The sequence below is a fragment of the Lactuca virosa genome, chromosome 9 (assembly GCF_052849685.1).
Source record: "Lactuca virosa cultivar CGN04683 chromosome 9, Lactuca_virosa_CGN04683_v6, whole genome shotgun sequence".
Lineage (NCBI taxonomy): Eukaryota > Viridiplantae > Streptophyta > Magnoliopsida > Asterales > Asteraceae > Lactuca > Lactuca virosa.
The window spans coordinates 1942998-1964561 of record NC_136434.1 but is presented as its reverse complement, the minus strand read 5'-3'; the positions used below and the strand labels follow the sequence as shown (position 1 = coordinate 1964561).

The 21564-nt window shown below is 36.3% G+C and overlaps 2 protein-coding genes across 2 annotated transcripts; one reads left to right on the top strand and one right to left on the bottom strand.

Annotated features, from left to right (window-relative positions):
• Positions 1-6166: 6166 nt before the first annotated feature.
• Positions 6167-7652, bottom strand: LOC145137891 (large ribosomal subunit protein eL19y-like). The gene is made up of 5 exons (XM_079072032.1): positions 7485-7652; positions 6981-7103; positions 6586-6899; positions 6457-6518; positions 6167-6371 (listed from the first exon to the last, which is right to left on the bottom strand). Exons 1-5 carry the CDS (start codon positions 7594-7596, stop codon positions 6347-6349), a joined length of 636 nt encoding a protein of 211 aa, XP_078928158.1. The 5' UTR covers positions 7597-7652; the 3' UTR covers positions 6167-6346.
• A 2261-nt stretch (positions 7653-9913) lies between these two features.
• On the top strand, positions 9914-15715 carry LOC145136992 (protein FAR1-RELATED SEQUENCE 5-like). The gene is made up of 10 exons (XM_079071130.1): positions 9914-9940; positions 10159-10237; positions 10351-10377; positions 10644-10712; positions 11524-11592; positions 11672-11885; positions 12381-12485; positions 12581-12842; positions 14461-15027; positions 15104-15715. Exons 1-10 carry the CDS (start codon positions 9914-9916, stop codon positions 15713-15715), a joined length of 2031 nt encoding a protein of 676 aa, XP_078927256.1.
• Positions 15716-21564: the final 5849 nt, after the last annotated feature.

Here is a 21564-nt window from a genome sequence, read left to right as displayed (position 1 = left end):
TCGGGAGGAACTTGGCACATGTCATCTGAATCTTGCCCAAAGATCCCCCCCAGGGGTCGCAGCATCCTTGGGCTCATTCTTGGGTTCACGAGGCTGTTTTGTCACCTCTTTGCTCATTCCCTCCGATAGTTTCGATGGGTCATTATCGGGAATGTCCACAACAACGTCAGACTCCCCCAAAAGGAAGTCCACATTTCGCTTCTTACAAAGGCGACGAATAGAGGAACCAACACTGGCATCCTCCATAAGAGGGGAATCCAACCAAGCCAACCGTCGCTTGGAAGCCAAGCACCTCTCCCTCGTCACCAACTCAGTCGGCGGCTCCTCCTCGTGATCGGAGGGCAAAGGATCGTCGCAGGAGGCTCCCCCAATAGGAACGTCAACAAACGCTCGATCGACAGAGGAACCAGATCCAGGAGGAGAAACGATGTGAGAACCAGCAAGGGTCAGGACACGGTCGACACTGAACAGGGGAGGAAGTGTCTCTACCAAAGGCACCTCCCGGTATTGACAGGTGCCCTGAAAGCGGCCCCTCAACACCATCACGAAGGGGATGACCCTATCACGACCTGCAAATAAAAACCAAGCCAATGCAGTTAGGTACATGGGCATAATTACTAGTCGCACAACGCACAAACAAGTGCAAGAAGATGGGAATAAAAAAATGGGGGCGAAGGAGAGGTACTTACCGTCCTTCTCAACGTAGAATTGAGGCATCATCCCCCACGCCCTCCAAGCAGCACTCATACCGACAGCGGCCAGAATACAATCCTCCCCGTTGAAAGAAATGGTTCTCAACGCCTTGGCCACGGTTTCGTTGGCCTCCCAAAGAGCGGGAATCCAATCAGTTAAGTTGGTCTGATGAGGATAATCGAAGCCGACCAAAGCGGGATTCACCCACAACCACTTATCCTGCCAATTTTTCTTGGGGGCCTTCTGATTAATGATGAACACATGGATTCCCCTCCGTCGAGAAAAAGTATGCACTCTGGACTGATCCGACGAGTTGAAGAAATACTTAAAGGCCCAGAATTGGGGGAGCACACCAAAAGCCCTGCACGGCATTTCGAAGCCAACGATCTTGTTGATAGCGTTGGGAGTCAGGTCGTCGACAGAAAAGCCGTATTGACGCATAATGTCATCCAAAAAAATCGGATGTGGGTAGTCGGAGCCCCGCCTCAAAGATCGGTATGGGGACTCCGACCTTCCCCTCAGGTGGATGAGAAATGATAACCCCTTTTCGAGGGTATTCCACACTGTGCTCGGGAGGAAAATCGAACCGTTCTTGAAGATCAGCAAACTCACTCGCAGAGGGAACAATTCTGGTGTTTTGGGTAGCCATGTTCGTCGACAAGAAAAGAGTAGAAAGAAAGAAGGAGTAGCAGAAGCTGGAAGAAGCGAAGAAAAGGAAACCGACACAAATAAGGGAAGTTTTAAATGTAGGCAGGAAGCCCAAGCAGTTATAATGATGAAAACCGTCAGCACAGACGCCTCCGTCACATCAGCAGCAATCAATAGCCATCTCAACCGAACGCGTGTCCAGATCTAAGCTAGAACAACTCAGGTACCCTAAGCAAACACTGACGTCTACTAGCCTATGGGACTTGTTAACGTATCCCACTAAAAATACATCAAATGTAACGAAGCTCACGTGTGATAAACGTGGTAGTCAAGGATCGATGTACGCCTAGCGTCGAGACCACGCCCTCGCCCTCGCGATCTCTGATTATTCCGTGGCGCTCAAGCACTGAAGCCAACTCGGAGACAAAACTGTACCGGTCGTCTCCCAGAGCAACAACTGTAATGCTCAGGGCCACGCCTCCTGAGAATTTTGTACCAATGGCAGCTAACCAATAGTGGAGCACGATCCGCCAATAGGACGCCTCCACGTCCTGTCGGCCCAGTAGGGACCAAAAGGTATTGTCAGGATCTTGTCTCCGTCATGACAGGTATAAATATAACCCCTTTCTTTCAGGAGAGGGGATCGCTTCTCACTCACTCTTCAACTAAACCCATACTTTCTCAACCAGTCACTAACTTGACCGTCGGAGCTTCGTTCCGGGAGCTCATCCCACACGACGACTGACAACCTTTTTCTTTGTGTTGTGATTCTCAGGCTTAACTCCATTAAGACAATGAAAGGCGACGTTAATGTAACACCCGGTTCCTGGTACGTATTTTAAAATTAAAAATTTTATGTTTTACACTGGGACTCGGCGAGTTGGAGGACCAACTCGTCGAGTAGACTAGACTTTAGACGCGGGTTTTAAGTAACCTACTCGTCGAGTCGGGATCCCGACTCGGCAAGTAGGACTGTCTAGATGAAACCCTAATATTTAGGGTTTGCACCCTATTTAAACGCCTTATCTTGTCCCAACCCAACCTCCATCGTCTCTTTCAGTCCAGAAAAGCCCTAACTCGAAACCCTAAAGCATTTGGAGTATCCTGTAGCCATTTTGTGTGTTTTTGGTTGTTTTAAGCTTGAAGAAGGAAGTAGGAGCTTGGTGGTTCGAGAAGAAGCAAGTAGATCCAGAGGTTTTGCTTCATTTTCAGTTCATTCAAGGTAAAAAACTTCAACCTTGACCATCTATCTCTTAGATCTCTAGTTAGGGTTCATTTTTACCTTTTCTAAGCTTTAGTAGAGCCACATTCGGGATTTTGTGGTTCTAAGGGGGTATGACTTCAGATATGGAACCATTGAGGGTTCCCATGGCATAAAGATGCCAACTTTATTGCCATAAGAGCCTCTTGAACCTTGTAGACTCCATTTTAGGGCCATTTGTGCCAAATACCCCATGCATGAACGTCAAGGTTGTAACTTTACGTGTATTATGGGCCCTAGGAAGCTAGATCTATGTTTTGAATGTGTTAAACCCGACTGAAATCAACTGTATGGACATGGAATTTGGGGGACTCGGCGAGTCGTTCATGGGACTCGACGAGTCGGGGTATGGTTCCCCAACCCTTTTCTGCTTTGATCGAACTGGTTGAGTCTAGAAGAGGACTCAACAAGTTAGATGTGAAACTGGACCTAGAAATCATGGAACTCGGCGAATTCAAGAACAGAACTCGGCGAGTTCAAGGCAAGTCCCAACTGCATGAAAACGAACTGGACGAGTTCATAAGGAACTCGGCGAGTCTAGGGCTAAATGTGCCTTCTTGCATAAAGGAGGACTCGACGAGTTCAAGGATGAACTCGGCGAGTCAGTTGAAGAATGTCCCGACTTGGTATGAAGGAGAACTCGACGAGTGCGTGTAAGGCTCGACGAGTAGGGTCGGGGTTTTAGTGTTTTAAGGATTTGGGGACTCGGCGAGTTGTTGGGTTAACTCGGCGAGTCGAGTCAGCCAGACGTTGACTTTGACCCAGAGTTGACTTTGACCAAGGTGTTAACCTTGACTTTGGATTTGACCTGAGTAACCTTTGTAAGGGTTAAGAGTATGTAATGGTAAATTAAGTAAGGTTGTTATGTGTAGGAGTTGAGAGGAGTTGATCCCGGCAGCGAGAACAGTTCAGACACTTCACGACACTGAGGTGAGTTACCTTCCAGTAGAGGTGGGTCTAAGGCACCAATGTCGGCCCACTAGTAGGTGTTTATGTATGAGATGATTGTCTTTGGGATAATTGTCTGGGTTGCCATTGTCTGATATGCTTTATGTGCTAGGATGCTCTGTTATATGTGTTAGAAGTAGTAGGGGTGAAATAGTCCCCGGATACCGGTTGAAAGATACCGAAAGGGTAGTCAGTACCCATGCATGCCTAGCAGTATGTTTATGTTATGTTATTATGTGGTAGTGGTAGGGGTGAAATAGTCCCCAGTAATCGATTGAGATAAACCGATGGGTAAGTCAAGCACCCCAGAATGGCTTGACATGGGTAAGTCAAGCACCCCAGAATGGCTTGACCTGCGTAAGTCAAGCACCCCAGAATGGCTTGACCAGGGTAAGTCAAGCACCCCGGAACAGCTTGACATGGGTAGGTCAGGCACCCCAGAATTGTCTGGCAGTATGTATGTTGTATGGTATGTGGTATGATGGGGGAACTCACTAAGCTTCGTGCTTACAGTTTTCAGTTTTGTTTCAGGTACCTCTTCAGCGAAGGGGAAGGAGTCGGCACGGTAGCAGCGCATCGCACACATATGATTTCCGCATTTTGAGATCTATGGGATCGTACTCTGACATTATTGCTATTTTGATGATATGGTTTGAGACATGTGGCTATGTTTTATGAAATGATATGAACCAATGATGTTTTTCAGTAAATTGTTGTATAAGTCTTTTAATTAAAAATGAAATTTTTGGCCTTGAAAATTGGGATGTTACAGTTAAGTCCGAGGAAGATATCACAACAATATGTATATGTATGTATAGGCAAGTTGGGGGCAGGTGTTGGGATCGGAGTTCAAGTGCAGAGACAGATATTGTAATCTCCAATAATATTCGTCCCTATTTGCATCCCTAAATAAAAGGAGTTACTATATAATTATTTTTGTTTTCTTCAAGAATAGAAGTGATTCATTTAGAACTTTAAATTTCAAAATCATTATAGATAACTGTCTATTCATACAAACCAAGGATGAGTATAAAAAATTTAAGAGCTTCGATTTCCAATTTTACAATAGCTTAGGGGTTGTTTGATTTGGTGTTGACTGGGTCCGGTCAGGAGTTTTTGTCTTACTCGGTCCGGTCAGGCTGTTTGATTTACATCTGACCCGGTCCACATATCTTACTCGGTCCATAAAAAAGAGTTGATTCAGTCCGCAGTAAAAAAAGAGCTGACTGATTCTTTGCCCTTCTCCCAAAATACGCATCCTTCACACCTCTTCTTCCTCATCGCCAAATTTATGAACAGACGCAAGGCTACAACTCCATCACGTCCCCTCAAACGCCGACCTCCTCCTCCAACGTTGCCCTCCTCCATCCCCGTCGCCATCGTCGCCACCCTCCTTCATCGTTAGTTTCATATCTCCTCTCCTCTCTATCTCTGCAAAATGATTTCAATGGAAGATCCGATCTCTCCATTCGTTATGGAAATATCAATCATCTATTCAAACTACATTTGCTGCTCAAACACTTTGGAATATTACTCGGGTAAGAATTTTTTTCAATTGGATGGAATTGAGCAGTCCGCAGAACCACACCTTCAATGTTTTGTGTTCAGGTGAAAACAAAAATTCAATCTTTTTTATTCGATTATGCTAATTTGAATTGGTTATTTGATGGGTTTTCCTTGTTGATGAAGTTGTTTCATGAATTTATGATTTCTTTATTCGTTGTTTGATCATCTCTATAGCTATAGATCTTGATTCATGTTAATCATTACAAAGGGTACATATGTAATTATGCTTCTATCTCGTATATGCTATTGTCGATTGCAGTTTCTTTATGATTCTATCGATTGCTTTTTTTTTTCCTTTAAGGAATATGTTTGATGAACTTAACTCCTGATGAAAGTTAATGATGTTTTTTACATCAATCAAACTATGATACTAATATCATTTTAAGTGAAAACGATGTCAAAAACATAAATGAATTATTATAAAAAATGTTTAAGGGTAATATAATCATTTTGCATAGTTAGTCTGCAAAATCAAACAAGTTTCAGTCAGAAATTAACTCAGTCAGAACTTCTATCTCAGTTAACTTAAAACTTAAGATGCAAAATCAAACAACAAGTTTCAGTCAAAAGTTAACTCAGTCAGAACTGACTTCTAACTCAATTAACTTCTAACCAAGTCATCATCTCCAACTCAGTCAGCTGCAATCAAAGAACCCCTTACTTTGTTATCCAACTAATCATTAAATTACACATAGTTAAGCTGTTTGATATACTATATCCTTTACTTTGTTATCCAACCAATCATTTAATCACACATAGTTAAGCTGTTTAATATACTAAATCCTTTACTACCGAATGGTTCTAAAAATGATCAACAGAAGGAAGAGTTTTCTAACAGCTTAAAGGCTATTTTGAGTCGTTCGGAGATTCAAAAGTCACCACAAATAAATGGTTCCATTTAAATCAGATCAAGTCATTCAATCCAAAGACCCACAAAATCCTCCCAGCTACAGGGTGACCTGAACTACATACAGTTGATGTAGATTATTTAAAACCACTTGTTTTAAGATTAAACTGCAGGTACCGTCAACTCTAGTGATTGCAAAAATATGCCAAAAAAAAACACAAACTTAAAATAGGAAGTCAAAATTCATTGTGTCAAGTACTTTAATCTCCTTCTAAATAGAAATATTCCCAAACAAAACGAAACAATGACAAACAAATAACAAAAATAGTACGCAAGGCTAGTTAAGACATCCAACATATTAAGTATAATAAACTGAAGAGACCTCATTTCTTGGATTTCTTTGTTGCCCTGAAAAAAAAAACATTTTCACATCATATAAAAATTCATACAATATATTCAAGCAAGCAAATACATAAAGAGCAACAACACTCACTGTGCAGGTTGTGTAGCAGGAGCTGCTGCAGGTGTAGGTGCAGGTGCTCTCTCCTGAGGACCCTGAAACCAAAATAAAAGTAAGAATGTGCAAAATCAATGACAAATTTTAATGTATATAATAATATACCTGTGCCAAACGTTCCTCTCTTCTGGCCATCTTCCTTTCCCTGCTTGCCTTATTCTTGGCACGTTTGGCCTCAAACTGGTCAGATAAAGTCTTCTCTCTGGCCTTCTCAGCCTTTGACTTGTGAATGCTCTCCATCAACACACGCTTGTTCTTGAAAACATTACCTTTAACCTTCATGTACATGTCATGGTACATATGCTTGTCAATCTTCTTTGACTCTCGGTACTTTCTCAGCAACCTCCTCAACACCCTCATCCTTCTCATCCATAGAATCTTAGTAGGCAGCCTTGCCTCCCTGGTTCCCTTACGCTTACCTTAACAGTTCAAACTCACCCAATCAGATCACACACACAGACCTACAAATTTTGAATGCAACAACTCAAAAACCAAAATACCATATCCAGAATGACGCCCTTTTCTCTTAGCCTCCTTCATGCGCCGTGCTCGAGATCGGGAGTGAATCTTCGTTGGCTTCCTGATGATAAATCCATCCTTCACCAACTTCCTGATGTTTTGACCTGAAAACAACAACCATTCCTCATATTTCACCAATTTTCACATTAAGTAAGAAATCAATCTTTCGACACGATACGAAGTGGTACTCAGATATAAATATAGATTAAAACCCACAAAAACAAAAAAAGTTTCAGCCAAACCATGAATCATATATGGACATTAAAAGAAAACCAGTTGACCATCTTAACATAGCCCTAACCTAATATGTGATATTCCATCATGGCGCTAAACTGAACAAAAGACCATAAAGAAAAACAAATCGCTTGTCTGTGAAATTTATTTTATGAGAAGGAACAGAGTTCACATAAAAAAAAACAATACAATACAGAAGGGCAATCAGTAATGAGGAAATTAAGTGAAAACGAAGGGGAGTGGAAACATACGAGAGTTGGCCATGGAGATCTCATTGCCTTCATTGGGATCGAGCCAAACCTTTCCTCTACCGCACTTGAGGACGCTGGCGGCGAGCCTCTTCTGTAGCTTCAGCGACACCATTTCCCTTTCACGGCTGCGACTGCGAATACGATGACTAGGGTTTTGTATGTGTGGTAAATAATAACGTTTATATATTATATCGATATCGACTTTCCCTTGGGCTGAATTATTTCTATCAAGTGGCTGTGGGGCTTTCTCTTCTCAAAGATTGGCAGCCCAATAGACTTTAGCAACCGAATGATTTAAGTTTTACTTTTTTTTTTTCTTTCCCAAAAGCAAATGAGCAAAACCACAACATTTATTCAAAAAAAAAAAAAGGTTCTCTTTCAACAAAATGTATTACATCCAAAAAAACTTTTAAGTTATTTACTTTAAGAAAATAATTACATAATTGTATTGCTCCACCACATCATGCAGTGAACTGAGGTGTCATGTGAGAGGTGTATGGAACACCTCTGAACAACTTGACAAAATGAATTTCCCAACATGAACAATCTATTTATTAATGATAGATCAGTTCGTTTGTACAACTTTTACATAAAAAACTTCACTACATATTCCTATACTACTCTCATCTAAATCTACTCTCACAAGAATTATCAAGAATTGAAGAATACAGATGAACAACAAGAACAATGAAACCCTTAATTGAAAGAGAACTACGATATGTTGCTTGAGTGTGTGTATCTTATGACCTGGAAGATAAGATGTATAATATATAGAATCCAATTAACATCCATGGACTATCCAGACCCGGACTCAACCCGCGAGATTTCATACACTGAAACCACAATACAAATAACCCAAACCATTTCATAAATAATAAATTATATTAAGAACAAATAAGCCAAGTTTTAGTTTGAAAACTATTGTTTATTTAACACCTCCCCTCAAACTAAAAATGGCAAAAAACTCAATTAACAGTTTAAAAAGGATCAAACATTCTCAATTTTTCAGAAAACAAATTATGTTGAGGAAAAGATAAACTTTTAGTAAAAATATCTGCAATATTTTTATCAGATTCAATTTTAACTAGATTAACAATTTTTTTAAAATTTTTTTCCCTAATAAAGTGAACATCAACCTCAAAATGCTTAGTTCTCTCATGAAAAACAGGATTCTGAGCCAATTTTATTGCTGAGTCATTATCACAAAAAATATCAGAAGGATTAAAAATTTTAATTCCAATATCAAATAACACTTTAGCAATCCAGATAATTTCACAAGTTATAGAGCCTAAAGCTCTATATTCAGATTCAGTAGATGACCTGGAAACAGTATTTTGCTTTTTTACTCCTCCAGTATATAAGTGAATTACCAAGGAAAATACAATAACCAGTTACAGATCTTCTGGAGGACAAGCATTTTGCCCAGTCAGCATCAACATAACCAGTAACAGAATAAGAATATGATTTAATGATGCTAATACCTTTTCCTGGATTCAATTTAAGATACCTTAAAAGTCTAATGGCAATATCCAGATGAGACTTTCTAGGACTATGCATAAACTGACTTAAAGTCTGCACAGTATAAGAAATGTCTGGCCTGGTAACAGTCAAATATATTAATTTTTCTATTAATTTTTGAAACTCAGTAATATTAGTTAACAAAACATCAGAACTATCAATACCATCTTTAACAATTTTAGAACATGGATCTAGAGGAATTTTAAGAGGTTTACAACCAAGAAGACCAAACTCATGAAGTAACTCAAGACAGTACTTTCTCTGTGTAAGACAAACACCAGAATTTGTGTTAATAACCTAAATTCCAAGAAAATATTTTAATTTTCCTAAATCCTTTATTAAAAAAAGAGATTTTAAAAAAGACTTAACATTTTCAATCTCAGTTATATTGTCTCCTGTAACAATTATATCATCAACATAAACCAAAAGAATGACAATGGATTCATTTTTAATACGAACAAATAAAGAAAAATCATTGATGCTTTGAGAAAAACCAAAATCAGCAAAGGAACTGCATAATTTTTCATTCCATTTACGAGGAGCTTGCTTTAAACCATATAAAGATCTTTTAAGTTTACAAACACGACTGTCCCCCTTTGTATGCTAGTGTTGAAAGATGTTTTGTATGTGACCTTGTATGTGGCCATCACTGAAATAAGACGAACTGTTTTTGTATTATCTAACAAATATTATCAGTTATTTCAGGTTGCATAAATGTGTGATCAAAACGGAAAATACGAAAACACGCGAAAGACAGAAAACGCATAGACGAGAAAATTAGCTGTGCGACTGAACAGTTTCAAAAATATATATATATATATATATATATATATATATGTATGTATTATATATGTATATATGTATTATATATATATATATATATATATATATATATATATATATATATGGATATGGATCCAATAAGAAGTGAGAAAATGGTAAGAAGGTAAGAAGAAAAAGTAATCAATGCTGCACAAAATGTATAGTCGAATTCTTCTATCTAAAAATTTATTTATGTAAGTGTTTTTTATATGGGTGGGAGCAAGTCACGGTTCCAATTTTACATTTTAAAGAAATGCATCAGTTACAAATTTAAAAAGGTCTGCGTTTTTTTTTTTTTTTGGTTTTTTTGTTTTGTGTGGGTTGTTTTTTTTAGCATCAAGACATAAACAAACGCAAGTGTTATTACGAAGCTAACATGTACAGCAACCAATTGACGACCAACAAGCTCATATGTACAGCAACAGACTAGAAGATTGAAACTGTTAAGCAACATATTCACCAGAAGAAAGAGACGGAAAAGTACACAGGTTTGTGTTTTTGTTTTTTTTAGTGTAATATAATGCAGATTACAAAAGAGATAAAGAGTGGGAAAGTTGATTCAATGAAGCAATGTTTAATGATTCAATAGAGTTTGTGATGCTATTCATGTTAATTGGTCCTGTAAGAAAAGAAGATGACAATTGAATAGCAAAAAAGGTGAATCAGTTTTAGTTGAGAGAAGTCGTATGGTAGACTGATGGTGAATTGATTGGAGTATAATGTGAATTAGTGTTGTAACAGTTATTTCATATTGATTTTGTTAATTTTTGTTAGTTATCTTTTCACTGAATCTGACATAAAACTTGATATGTGTTGCAGATATGTTTGATTCGGAACAAACAAGTATTCAATCTGATGGGGTGCAATGTCTTCAAGTAGTTGAAAAGGGTATGAAGCTTGAATAAACCATGTCAATTACGCATGACACTTACATTTGACTATTCATGACACTTACATTTCACTATTCATGACACTTACACTGTCACCGATTACAAATAACAAAAATTTAATTGCAGGAATTCTTCTTATCACTAACTTTAAGCCATCATGACAGTTAAAACTGCTTTCATATTTTATCGCAATTACCCCTTCCAATCACATTCTGCAATCATGGTCTAGGTATCACACACCTGCATTAATAACATAAAATTAAATCATGTGATTCAGGTTGATTCATTCCACTACAAATAAGTCCTTTGTTTTGAGTTTTATTACTAACACTCTATTTTATCATTCAAGTGAATACCTTCTTACTACCTCCACCTAGTGACATCTTCATTTTACTCAATTTTGACCATTCACTTTAAGCGTTCATGACAGTCAATCACTTTTTCTAATTCATGTCATTTAACTACATATGCCAACTAAACTAATGCTCCATGTAGTTATGGCATCACTTATCATGTATGCTTTCGAGCGACCACAACATTTGATTCAGACATAGATACTAATATCTTAATGATTCAATAGAGTTTGTGATGCTATTCATGTTAATTGGTCCTGTAAGAAAAGAAGATGACAATTGAATAGCAAAAAAGGTGAATCAGTTTTAGTTGCGAGAAGTCGTATGGTAGACTGATGGTGAATTGATTGGAGTATAATGTGAATTAGTGTTGTAACAGTTATTTCATATTGATTTTGTTAATTTTGTTAGTTATTTTTTCACTGAATCTGACATAAAACTTGATATGTGTTGCAGATATGTTTGATTCGGAACAAACAAGTATTCAATCTGATAGGGTGCAATGTCTTCAAGTAGTTGAAAAGGGTATGAAGCTTGAATAAACCATGTCAATTATGCACTAAAAACACACCAATAACATTATTTTTTTGTTTATTTGTTGCAGATATGTGTGAATCGGAACCAGCAAGTTTTCATTCTGATGGGGTTCAATGTGTACAAGTTGAAAAAACTTGGACACCAAAAACTGAGTTGAAACCATTTGTAGGGCAATTATTTCCGTTGTATGATGACGCACTGTCGTTTTATAGAGAATATGCACGTAAAAGTGGGTTCGAGATACGAAAAGGTACAACAGAGCAATCGAAAACAGGAGATGGGTACTCGCGTAGGTACACATTATGTAATAGGGAGGGCGAGAAAAAAAAAACAAAAACGTTCATTTGATAGTTTGAAAGACCGGAGCAAACAAAGACGAAATCGGCCAAGTCACAGAAAAGGATGTAAAGCTTGTATCCGATTGAAGCTCAATGATGAAAATGTTTGGGTAGTCAGACATTTTGAGGAGAAACACACTCATGAGTTGGTTAATCCAGAAGATTTCCATTTTTTGAAAAGTAACAGGAGGCTTACATATCATCAAAAACAACTGATTCATGATGTATCAGATATAAACATTGGTCCGGTTAGAGCATTCAAGATATTGAAGCAAACACAAGGAGGATTTCTCAACGTAGGGGCAACAGAAGTTGAATGCAAAAATTTGAAAAGGGATTGGATAAAATATATTGGTGAGAATGATGCGGACATGGTAATTGACAAGCTAAAAAAAAAGAACATTTACACGACTTTTCTTTTGAATATCGTGTGGACAGTGAGGGAAAGTTGTGTGGTTTATTTTGGGCGGATGAAGAAGCAAAGCGAAATTATTCAGCATTTGGAGATATTGTCGGATTTGATGCTACTTACCGAACAAACAAGTACATAATATCTTTACATACTAAACAATTATCATGGTTGTTAAATTAACGGTGGTAATAACTTGTATAATTCATATTGTATATTTGTTATACAGGTACTTCATGATTTTCGTGCCATTTACGGGTATTGACAATCATAAAAAGTGTGTCACTTTTGCAGTTGGCTTGCTTGCTAGTGAGTCGATAGAATCGTATAAATGGTTGTTAATGGCTTTTAAAACTACTTTTGGGCGAGAACCAACTGTGTTGATGACAGATCAAGACGCGGCTATCAAGCAAGCGATTCCAGCAGTTTTCTCACCATCTTGTAGGCATCGATTGTGTATGTGGCACATATCACAAAAGTTCACCGACAAGGTAAATAATATACCCTCAAAATAGTATGTATATTTTTGTGAGTATTTAGTTAGTGTAACTGAATCGTCACTTATAATTAGTTGAAGCATCAATTAAAATCGTATGGACATTGAAGAATATTAAGTTAGTTAAACTGAATCACGTTTTGCATGAAGCACTTTAGTTCTGGTACTCAATTCAGTTGGAATCACATGTATCTTGGAAGTGAAAGTTTGTTGTGTTGAATCACAAAGATATTAAGGTAGATGTGAATCAACTGTTACCAATAGAACTAAATCACCTGTTACCAATAGAAACTTATTTGAAGCATCACGTAAAATCGTATGTATATATAGAAATATTAAGGTAGATGTGACTGAATCATGTTTTGCATGAAGCAATTAAGTGATGGTACTTGAATCACTGGGCAGAACTCAATTCAGTTGGAATCACATTTTGCTTGGAAGGGTAAGTTATTATATGTAAATGAAATGGTTCAATTTTCACTATTGAAGCACCTGTTACCAAACAAGAGTTGTTGAAGCATCAGGTAAAATCGTGTGTACATATAGGAATATTAAGTTAGTGTGACTGAATCATGTTTTGGATGAAGCACTTAAGTGCTGGTACTTGAATCACTAGGCAGAACTCAATTCTGTTAGAAGCACATTTTGATTGGAAGTGTAAGGTAATATATATATAAATGAAAAGATTAAGTTTTTGTATTGAAGCGCTTGTTACCAAACAAACTTTGTTGAAGCATCAGTTAAAATCATACGTACATATAGGAATATTAAGTTAGTGTGACTGAATCATGTTTTGGATGAAGCACTTAAGTGTTGGATACTTGAATCACTAGGCATAACTCATTTATGTTAGAATCACGTTCTGCTTGGAACTCAACTCTATTGAACCACCTGTTACCAAACAAACTTAGTTGAAGCATCACTTAAAATCGTATGTACATATAGGAATATTAAGTTAGTGTAATCGAATAATGTGTTACATGAAGCACGTAAATTAGTATGTATAAATGAAGTGATTCATTTTTTTCTATTGAAGCGTCTATTACAAAATTAGTACTTAGTTGAAGCATCATGTATAATCATATATACATATAGGAATATTAAGGTAGATGTGACTGAATCATGTTTTGCATGAAGCACTTAAGTGTCGTACGTGAATCACTAGGCATAACTCAATTCAGCTGGAATCACATTGCACTTGGCAGTGTAAGTTAGTATATATAAATGAAGTGATACAATTTTTTGTATTGAAGCACCTGTTACGAAAAAATACTTAGTTGAAGCATCACTTAAAATCATATGTAGATATGGGATTATTAATGTAGATGTGATTGAATCATGTGTTGCATGAAGCACTTAAGTGACGGTGCTTGAGTCACTAGGCTTAACTCAATTAAGTTGGAATCACATTTTGCTTTGGGATTGTAAGTTAGTTTGATTGAATCATGTTTTGGATGAAGCACTTAAGTGCTGGTACTTGAATCACTAGCCATAACTCAATTCAGTTGGAATCACATTGTACTTGGAAGTTGGAAGTGTAAGTTGGTACTTATAAATGAAATGATTCAATTTTTATCAGAAAAACTAATGATGATTACCCATTGATTTTTCAGTTGGGTTCCCATATGTCAAAGACGGGGGTTTTGAAACGATTAAACGATGTTATATGGAATGAACGAATCAATACAAGCGAGTTTGAAATAGAATGGCAAGGGATAATGGATGAGTATGAGTTAAATGATAACAAATGGTTTAAAGAAATGTTTGCAATTCGTGATAAATGGATTCCTGCCTATTTCAAGGATTGCCACTTGTCAGGGTTAATGCGAACGACATCAAGATGTGAAGGTGAAAATTATTTCTACGGGTTGATGACAAATACAGATTTGCATTTAATTGAGTTTCTCGGTCATTTTGAAACGGCAATGGAAGCACAACGTTGTGTTCAACGTAAAAACAATCACAACTCCCGCTACACGAATCCTGATATTAAAACTAAATTGTTGATTGAAGAGGAGGCATCTGAGACATTTACACGAACTGTGTTCTTTGAAATCCAAAAGGAGATAATGGCATCCATGCTTACATGTTACTCAATTAAAGTCGAAGAATATGACGAAATTAATAAATTCAGCATCAAAGATACCGACAAAGACGTTAAGCATTTTGGTGATTTTGAGGTATGTAAATTGTACTTGGTTGTATCTAGAAACTGTTTTAAACAAAACGAATATTAATACTTTGTTATATTGACAGGTTTCATTCATGAAATCTGATTGCACAATTACTTGCTCTTGTTTACGCTTTGAATTAACTGGGTGCCTATGTAGACACTGCTTTTATGTATTAAGGATGTCAGGAGTGGAACATTTCCCTAGAAAATATGTTTCAAGAAGATGGACAAAGGATGTGGTATCGAGGCCATCAAGTGGGTATAATATGTGTCAGTCTCCTAAAAATGATGCAAATGATGACTTTAAATCAATGATCCGGGACATATACTATTCGGTTGACTATTGTGTTGATCGGCTAGTTTCTGATATGGAAAAGTTGAAGTTGTATCGAGAGAAACTAAGGGAGATGACTCAAGAAGTTGATGAAGATACAAGAAGTGTACAACCCATGACGAACAGAGGCTTCATTGAAGCGGTGTTTGGTGTCGAGAAGCGAGATGAAGTAAAAGTAAAAATTCCAGAAGGAATTAGAAACAAAGGTAGCGGGCCGGTTAAGAAAAGGATGATAGGAGAAAAAGAGATGGCGATTTTGAAGGCTAAAAAGGGTTCGAGAAAATGTGGACGATGCGGGGAGTATGTTGATCATAATGCTCGCACTTGCAAGAAAAAAGCAAATGACTCTGCTTCTAAATAGTTTGGTTTTTTTCTTCTTAATTATTAAGTATTCAAGATAACGATGTTATTTTACGAGTTAACGTGAATCTTTGAGTTTAACATTTAGAAGCGTTTTATTTTTAATGCAGAGAGTTAGAGGGTTTTTATTTTTAAGATATTAGTATCTATGTCTGAATCAAATGTTGTGGTCGCTCGAAAGCATACATGATAAGTGATGCCATAACTACATGGAGCATTAGTTTAGTTGGCATATGTAGTTAAATGACATGAATTAGAAAAAGTGATTGACTGTCATGAACGCTTAAAGTGAATGGTCAAAATTGAGTAAAATGAAGATGTCACTAGGTCGATGTAGTAAGATGGTATTCACTTGAATGATAAAATAGAGTGTTAGTAATAAAACTCAAAATAAAGGACTTATTTGTAGTGGAATGAATCAACCTGAATCACATGATTTAATTTTATGTTATTAATGCAGGTGAGTCATACCTAGACCTAGATTGCAGAATGTGATTGGAAGGGGTAATTGCGATAAAATATGAAAAGCAGTTTTAACTGTCATGATGGCTTAAAGTTAGTGATAAGAAGAATTCCTGCAATTAAATTTTTGTTATTTGTAATCCGTGACAGTGTAAGTGTCATGAATAGTGAAATGTAAGTGTCATGAATAGTCAAATGTAAGTGTGATGAATAATCAAAATTGCATTTAATAACAAAATCATTGTAACTTTGTTTCAAAATTGATAGTAAAAAAATGCGTAAATGGTATAGAAAAGGTAAATTGTGGTAAATATCAAACACACATAATAAATTAATAAAAACTATAATAATGGAAGATTGGTCACTTAAAAACAGACAAGACAAACGTAAATAATATTATTGTCACACCAAAAAACAAAACAAAAGTAAAAATAGCATAAGACATGGTTCAAAGCTTAATGTGAATCTAATAAAACAAACTGATTCTGAGCTCAATGCGTTGGAGATGTTCTTCAGTGTTCAAGTTTTCCTTCTCCGCATCAGACAACTTATCGTATGATGCTAACTTTCTGTTGAGAGATGGTTTGATAATGTTCAAATCTGATGTCAAAATTTTTATAACATACTTCTTTCTCAATTCATTTAGCTGTATCTGTTGGTCATCACTATCTGCGAATTCAGGCTCCAAACCCACAATCCATTTATTCGGATCCCCACCTTTATATGTTTCCATGTGTTTCATAAGGAATAACCCACAGTCTATGTAGTTTTCCTTTGTCATCCATTCCATAGACGAGCGAACTATGATTGCACTCTTCATTGAATTTCTTCTTGGATGATTCCAAGCATCAATGTACAGAGTAAACAATATTTTCTGGAATAAATATGATAGGTGATCAGAATATAATATATGATCCTGGTTAAATTAAATAATATGAAATTTTGTTACCAGATCATTAGGCATGTTTCCATAAATCACTTCAATCGACTCTTCACGGTAAATGTTGTCTATGATTACACATTCGGATTTTATGAAATCAAAGACAATAAGGTAGTAATGTTCGTTGTCAAGCACGGGGAAGAATACCTGATGTCCATAATAAAATTGGTTGAACATAGTTTTGTGTAAAACAAGTTAGTTAATGTAAATTGATTGAATAAATGAAAAGGACTTACAAGGTCCACATCTTTGAAGCTTGTGCATTGTTTGAATTTTTCGATATGCTCATTCATGCGATCAACAAACCTTTTGTATCGCTGCTCAATACAAATCGCCTCATCCAGTATGAAGTTGCTCTGGAATTAAAATGCGTAGATTATTGGATCATTTAAAATAAGTATACGACATAAAAATTAATTTTACCATAAGTGTGCAGGATAAAAACATCCTTGCTGGTGACTTCTTATTTCTGCGTAGTTCCTGATAGTTTAGAAGAGTAGCCCAAATGTCTATTATTGTTACATGGATTTTGGATCCAGGAATCATACTCTCAAAAATTCCCCTATATCCGATATCTCCAAAAGTTGATTCAAATACAAGATCCCTAAATTACAATTAGTTTTCATCAATAAGTATATAGTTACTGTGATTCTTTATTTACTGTAGAACGGATATATTGATTTAGAAATGTACCATTCCTCGTCCAGCCCTGCGAAAATCCAACTGGACACTCTCTCCTCGATTGGTCTAAGAACTTTGTTTGGATCAACGACCCTATTAAAATAAGGTGATCTAAGTTTCTCGGTTAGTTGCACCAATCTTCTTGTCCGTCTTGGTGCCACAACAGTAACAGGACTAACCACCAATCTTGATGTCCGTCTTGGTGCCACAATAGTAACAGGAACCGCGTTTACATCATCAATTTTGATATTTGGTTCGACATGATCCGATGGAGTTGAAAGCCTTGTAGAGGTGGCAAATGCCGATTCTAACATCATGTCAAAAGCATCTGCAGTAAGAATTTGTGTAAAAGGTGTACACACAACATCAATAAGTGGCTCATCTGCCATTTGATCTTCCGTAAACTGATCAACTTTAGTTTCAGCTGTATTATCTCGGACTGGCGTAACAGGTGTCGCGGCTCCATTGAAAAATGTCCCATCATGAGAATCAACAGATGTTGAAAAATCTGGCCATGCCAGATTGAAATCGTGATGTCTTTTAGTTACTAACATGCGCAGTTCGACAGAATCTGGAAACTTCTTTATACCTTGCATCAACAACTTCTGTATAGCTCGCATTGCATTGTCGCATGCATTGAATTCGATGTTAATTTCGCTCATAATATCCTGGAAAGAAGCATGGCATAAGTAGAATGCTATAAAAGTGATAGCAGGAAATGGTAAAACAAATGTGCTGAAATACTGATTTTCGATTTGGTTTTCTATTGAATCAGTAAAAGCACAAAAGTCACACGAATCCCGATAAGGTGACATATACTAAAGTTCTTTAATAGTAATAAACAAATAATGGTTTTACATTGTATAATGTGTATAAAAGTTATAGCACATTGAACAAATTTAGTGAATCAGTGTACTAAATAAAGCACTAAAATCACGAATTTTACCATGATTAACATTAGTAATAAACAAAATCGCATCATAAATTTGTTGAAATGTATAGTTTCATTACCTTCAAGTTGTTATCTGCATCATTTTCACTTTGTGATGTTTGTTGAAGTACATGTTCAATAAAACCAGCATGAGATTTACAATCTCGTTCAGATCCAGCGGCGTCATCGTCCTCGCCATCTTCTGTTTTGGAATTTCCGTATGTGAATTAAAGTTTTGTATAATTTATATGCTTAGTACTATTCAAATAGTTTGAAAATGCTAGAATATACCTTGTTTAGTGTGGTTCATGCTCATGTGTTGTGATGATATGATTACATTTCCGAAACCTCCTTTAGACAACTCTTCTAACTCCCTCTTATCTAACATGTCTGTTGTCCAATACATCATTCCAGCAGTTGGACTTTGAATTGTGGCATCCTCAACTTTTGTGCAACTAAGGTAAAACAACTGAAAAGAATATGTTATTGAAGAAAATATACATATATAAGCATCTTTAATCATGTTTTGATACATTTCAGAAAATGTGTTTACCAGAAGAAATACAATGGGACCACTGTAAACGCACTTATCGTCCAATCTTCTCCACATCATACGACTTGATTTCAAACATGCTACAACAAATCCGCACCAGTCTAATTGTTTGATATCCATATCATCCGGAATATTTTCCAAGAATCCTTGATTGACAGTCCCCATCGTTGGATACTCAATCATCACAGATACAAACAACACAAGAAAATTCATAATAAAAAAGGGACCAACATTTCTGTCCTTTTGTATCATGTCTACAACGTGTGTTAGCCGTATTCGTTTGACTGATTTTGGAAATTGGGATTTCCAAAGTTTGACAAACTTGTTTCTAGAGTTTGCTCTACAAGGGTTAGACATTGGTATGTCACCCATTGGAATCCCATATATCTCATGTATCCTCTCCTTTATCACAACAAGTCTCTTGTCCTTTACACAAATCGAATTGGTATTTGGGTCGTAGTTGTCGACAACCCAATAACATATCCTACGCGGCAGTTTTTCTAATTGTATATTTAAAGCGGATCCAAATCCAATAGACTCTACACATTTTCTTTGATCTTTGTTCAGCAATGCCATGGTTTTGGTAATGTGTTCCGGAGGGAACCTGGTGTTCAAATATCTTAAGGAATCTTTCACTTTTCCTGGATTTGCCATTCTAGTTTGCTTTTTCACGATCTTTTGTATCGGAATTGTAACAGGTGGTGGGTTTACAAAATCATCATCATCATCATCATCATCATCATTTGGACGCTTTCGAGAATAAAAATCTGATGTAAACTTTGTCCTGCTTTGTTCTGAAAAACCATCCTCATATACATATTATTAAAACATAAAAATAAATATAAGAAAACATTAAATAATGATTTATGATCATTGGTTTATACTTGATTTTGATAGATTGGATTCCATATCATTATTGATGGAAATGTCTTTGTTGTTAATGACTGTAGTGTGTTCGCTCTGTTTCCCTGTTGATTGAGATAGAATAAAAATTATAAATAATAATTAACAATAATACAAAGCCTTAAACAGAAGCATATTTATTAGGATTTATTTGACAGAAAAGTACTGGTAACACCTGAATCATTTCTCCTAACATAATTATCCTGTTACCTAGTTTTTGTTACTACTCTAAAGTTACCACCATAAACAGTAACAACACTTGAAGCACTAAACCGCTTAAACAACTAATATCATTAAGAACAAAAGGTGTAAAACTTGAATAAATAATGTCAGTTCCAGACTAAAAACACACCAACAACATTTTATCAATCACTACTGTCCTGAATCACCATAAATGAAAACCAAGAAGATTATCAAAAATTACTTACGTAGTGAGTCTGGATGAGGTTCTGATACACTTAGATACTCCATAAGTCCAAAATTTCTAACTCCAGAGCAAAACACAGATGAAATTGTGGCTGATTGCTAAATTTCGGTATGAACCCTCCGACTAGAAACTCTTTATGTAGCTTATCAAGCCAATGAATCTTTATAGAACCATTATACCAGAAAAATCCGTAGTAGAATATCTTGAATTTAATCATATCCAATCTCCAATTAAAAACCATCGATTCTTCTTTATCAATTTCCATCCCGAAATTACGATGCTCGTTATGGACCCTTCCAGCAGAAATTAAAGCTCGTAGCACATAAACAATAATTTGATTATACCCAATATCTTGAATTTAATCATATCCAATCTCCAATTAAAAACCATCGATTATTGTTTCTCAATTTTCATCCTGAAGGGTTTTTTTTGGGCGAAAATTATGGCTGGGAAGAGATACATCCAATGCGTGGTTGATATCCTAAATAGTTGATGAAGCTCGTTATGAACCCTTCAAGCAGAAATTGAAATAACGTTGAATTTGATTACATCGAAATATCTTGTAAAATATGATTGCCTTTTCAAATTCAATCTCTAATCTGATGGCTTCTTTTTGGGGCGGAAATTAGGGCAAGGAATAAATGAAGAGGTGTGATATAAATGGGATACGAGATATGAACTTTATTAAATGACATATAATTGTAACGTAATTATCTTATTTCATCTTTTAAATTAATAATAATTGCCATATATGCGTTATAACAATTGATTCTAATATTTTTAAGGAACCACATACCTTCTCACCCTTCGCACATAAACTTCCCTTCGTACTTGATCTCTTCTCATATATATATATATATATATATATATATATATATATATATATATATATATATATATCTTTGTGTGGAAAAGTAAACAAGGAAAAGTCAAGGAAATGAGAAGCTAAACCC

Excerpts from the sequence above, each read along its gene's own strand:
- LOC145136992 (XM_079071130.1), top strand. The coding sequence starts at position 9,914 with ATGGATCCAATAAGAAGTGAGAAAATG. Across the intron at positions 9,941-10,158 it reads CAATAAGAAGTGAGAAAATG|CATCAAGACATAAACAAACG; the intron begins GTAAGAAGGTAA and ends TGTTTTTTTTAG. Across the intron at positions 11,593-11,671 it reads TCTTCAAGTAGTTGAAAAGG|ATATGTGTGAATCGGAACCA; the intron begins GTATGAAGCTTG and ends TATTTGTTGCAG.
- LOC145137891 (XM_079072032.1), bottom strand. The coding sequence starts at position 7,596 with ATGGTGTCGCTGAAGCTACAGAAGAGGCTCGCCGCCAGCGTCCTCAAG. Across the intron at positions 7,104-7,484 it reads GATCTCCATGGCCAACTCTC|GTCAAAACATCAGGAAGTTG; the intron begins GTATGTTTCCAC and ends TGTTGTTTTCAG. Across the intron at positions 6,900-6,980 it reads AGGGCGTCATTCTGGATATG|GTAAGCGTAAGGGAACCAGG; the intron begins GTATTTTGGTTT and ends TGAACTGTTAAG.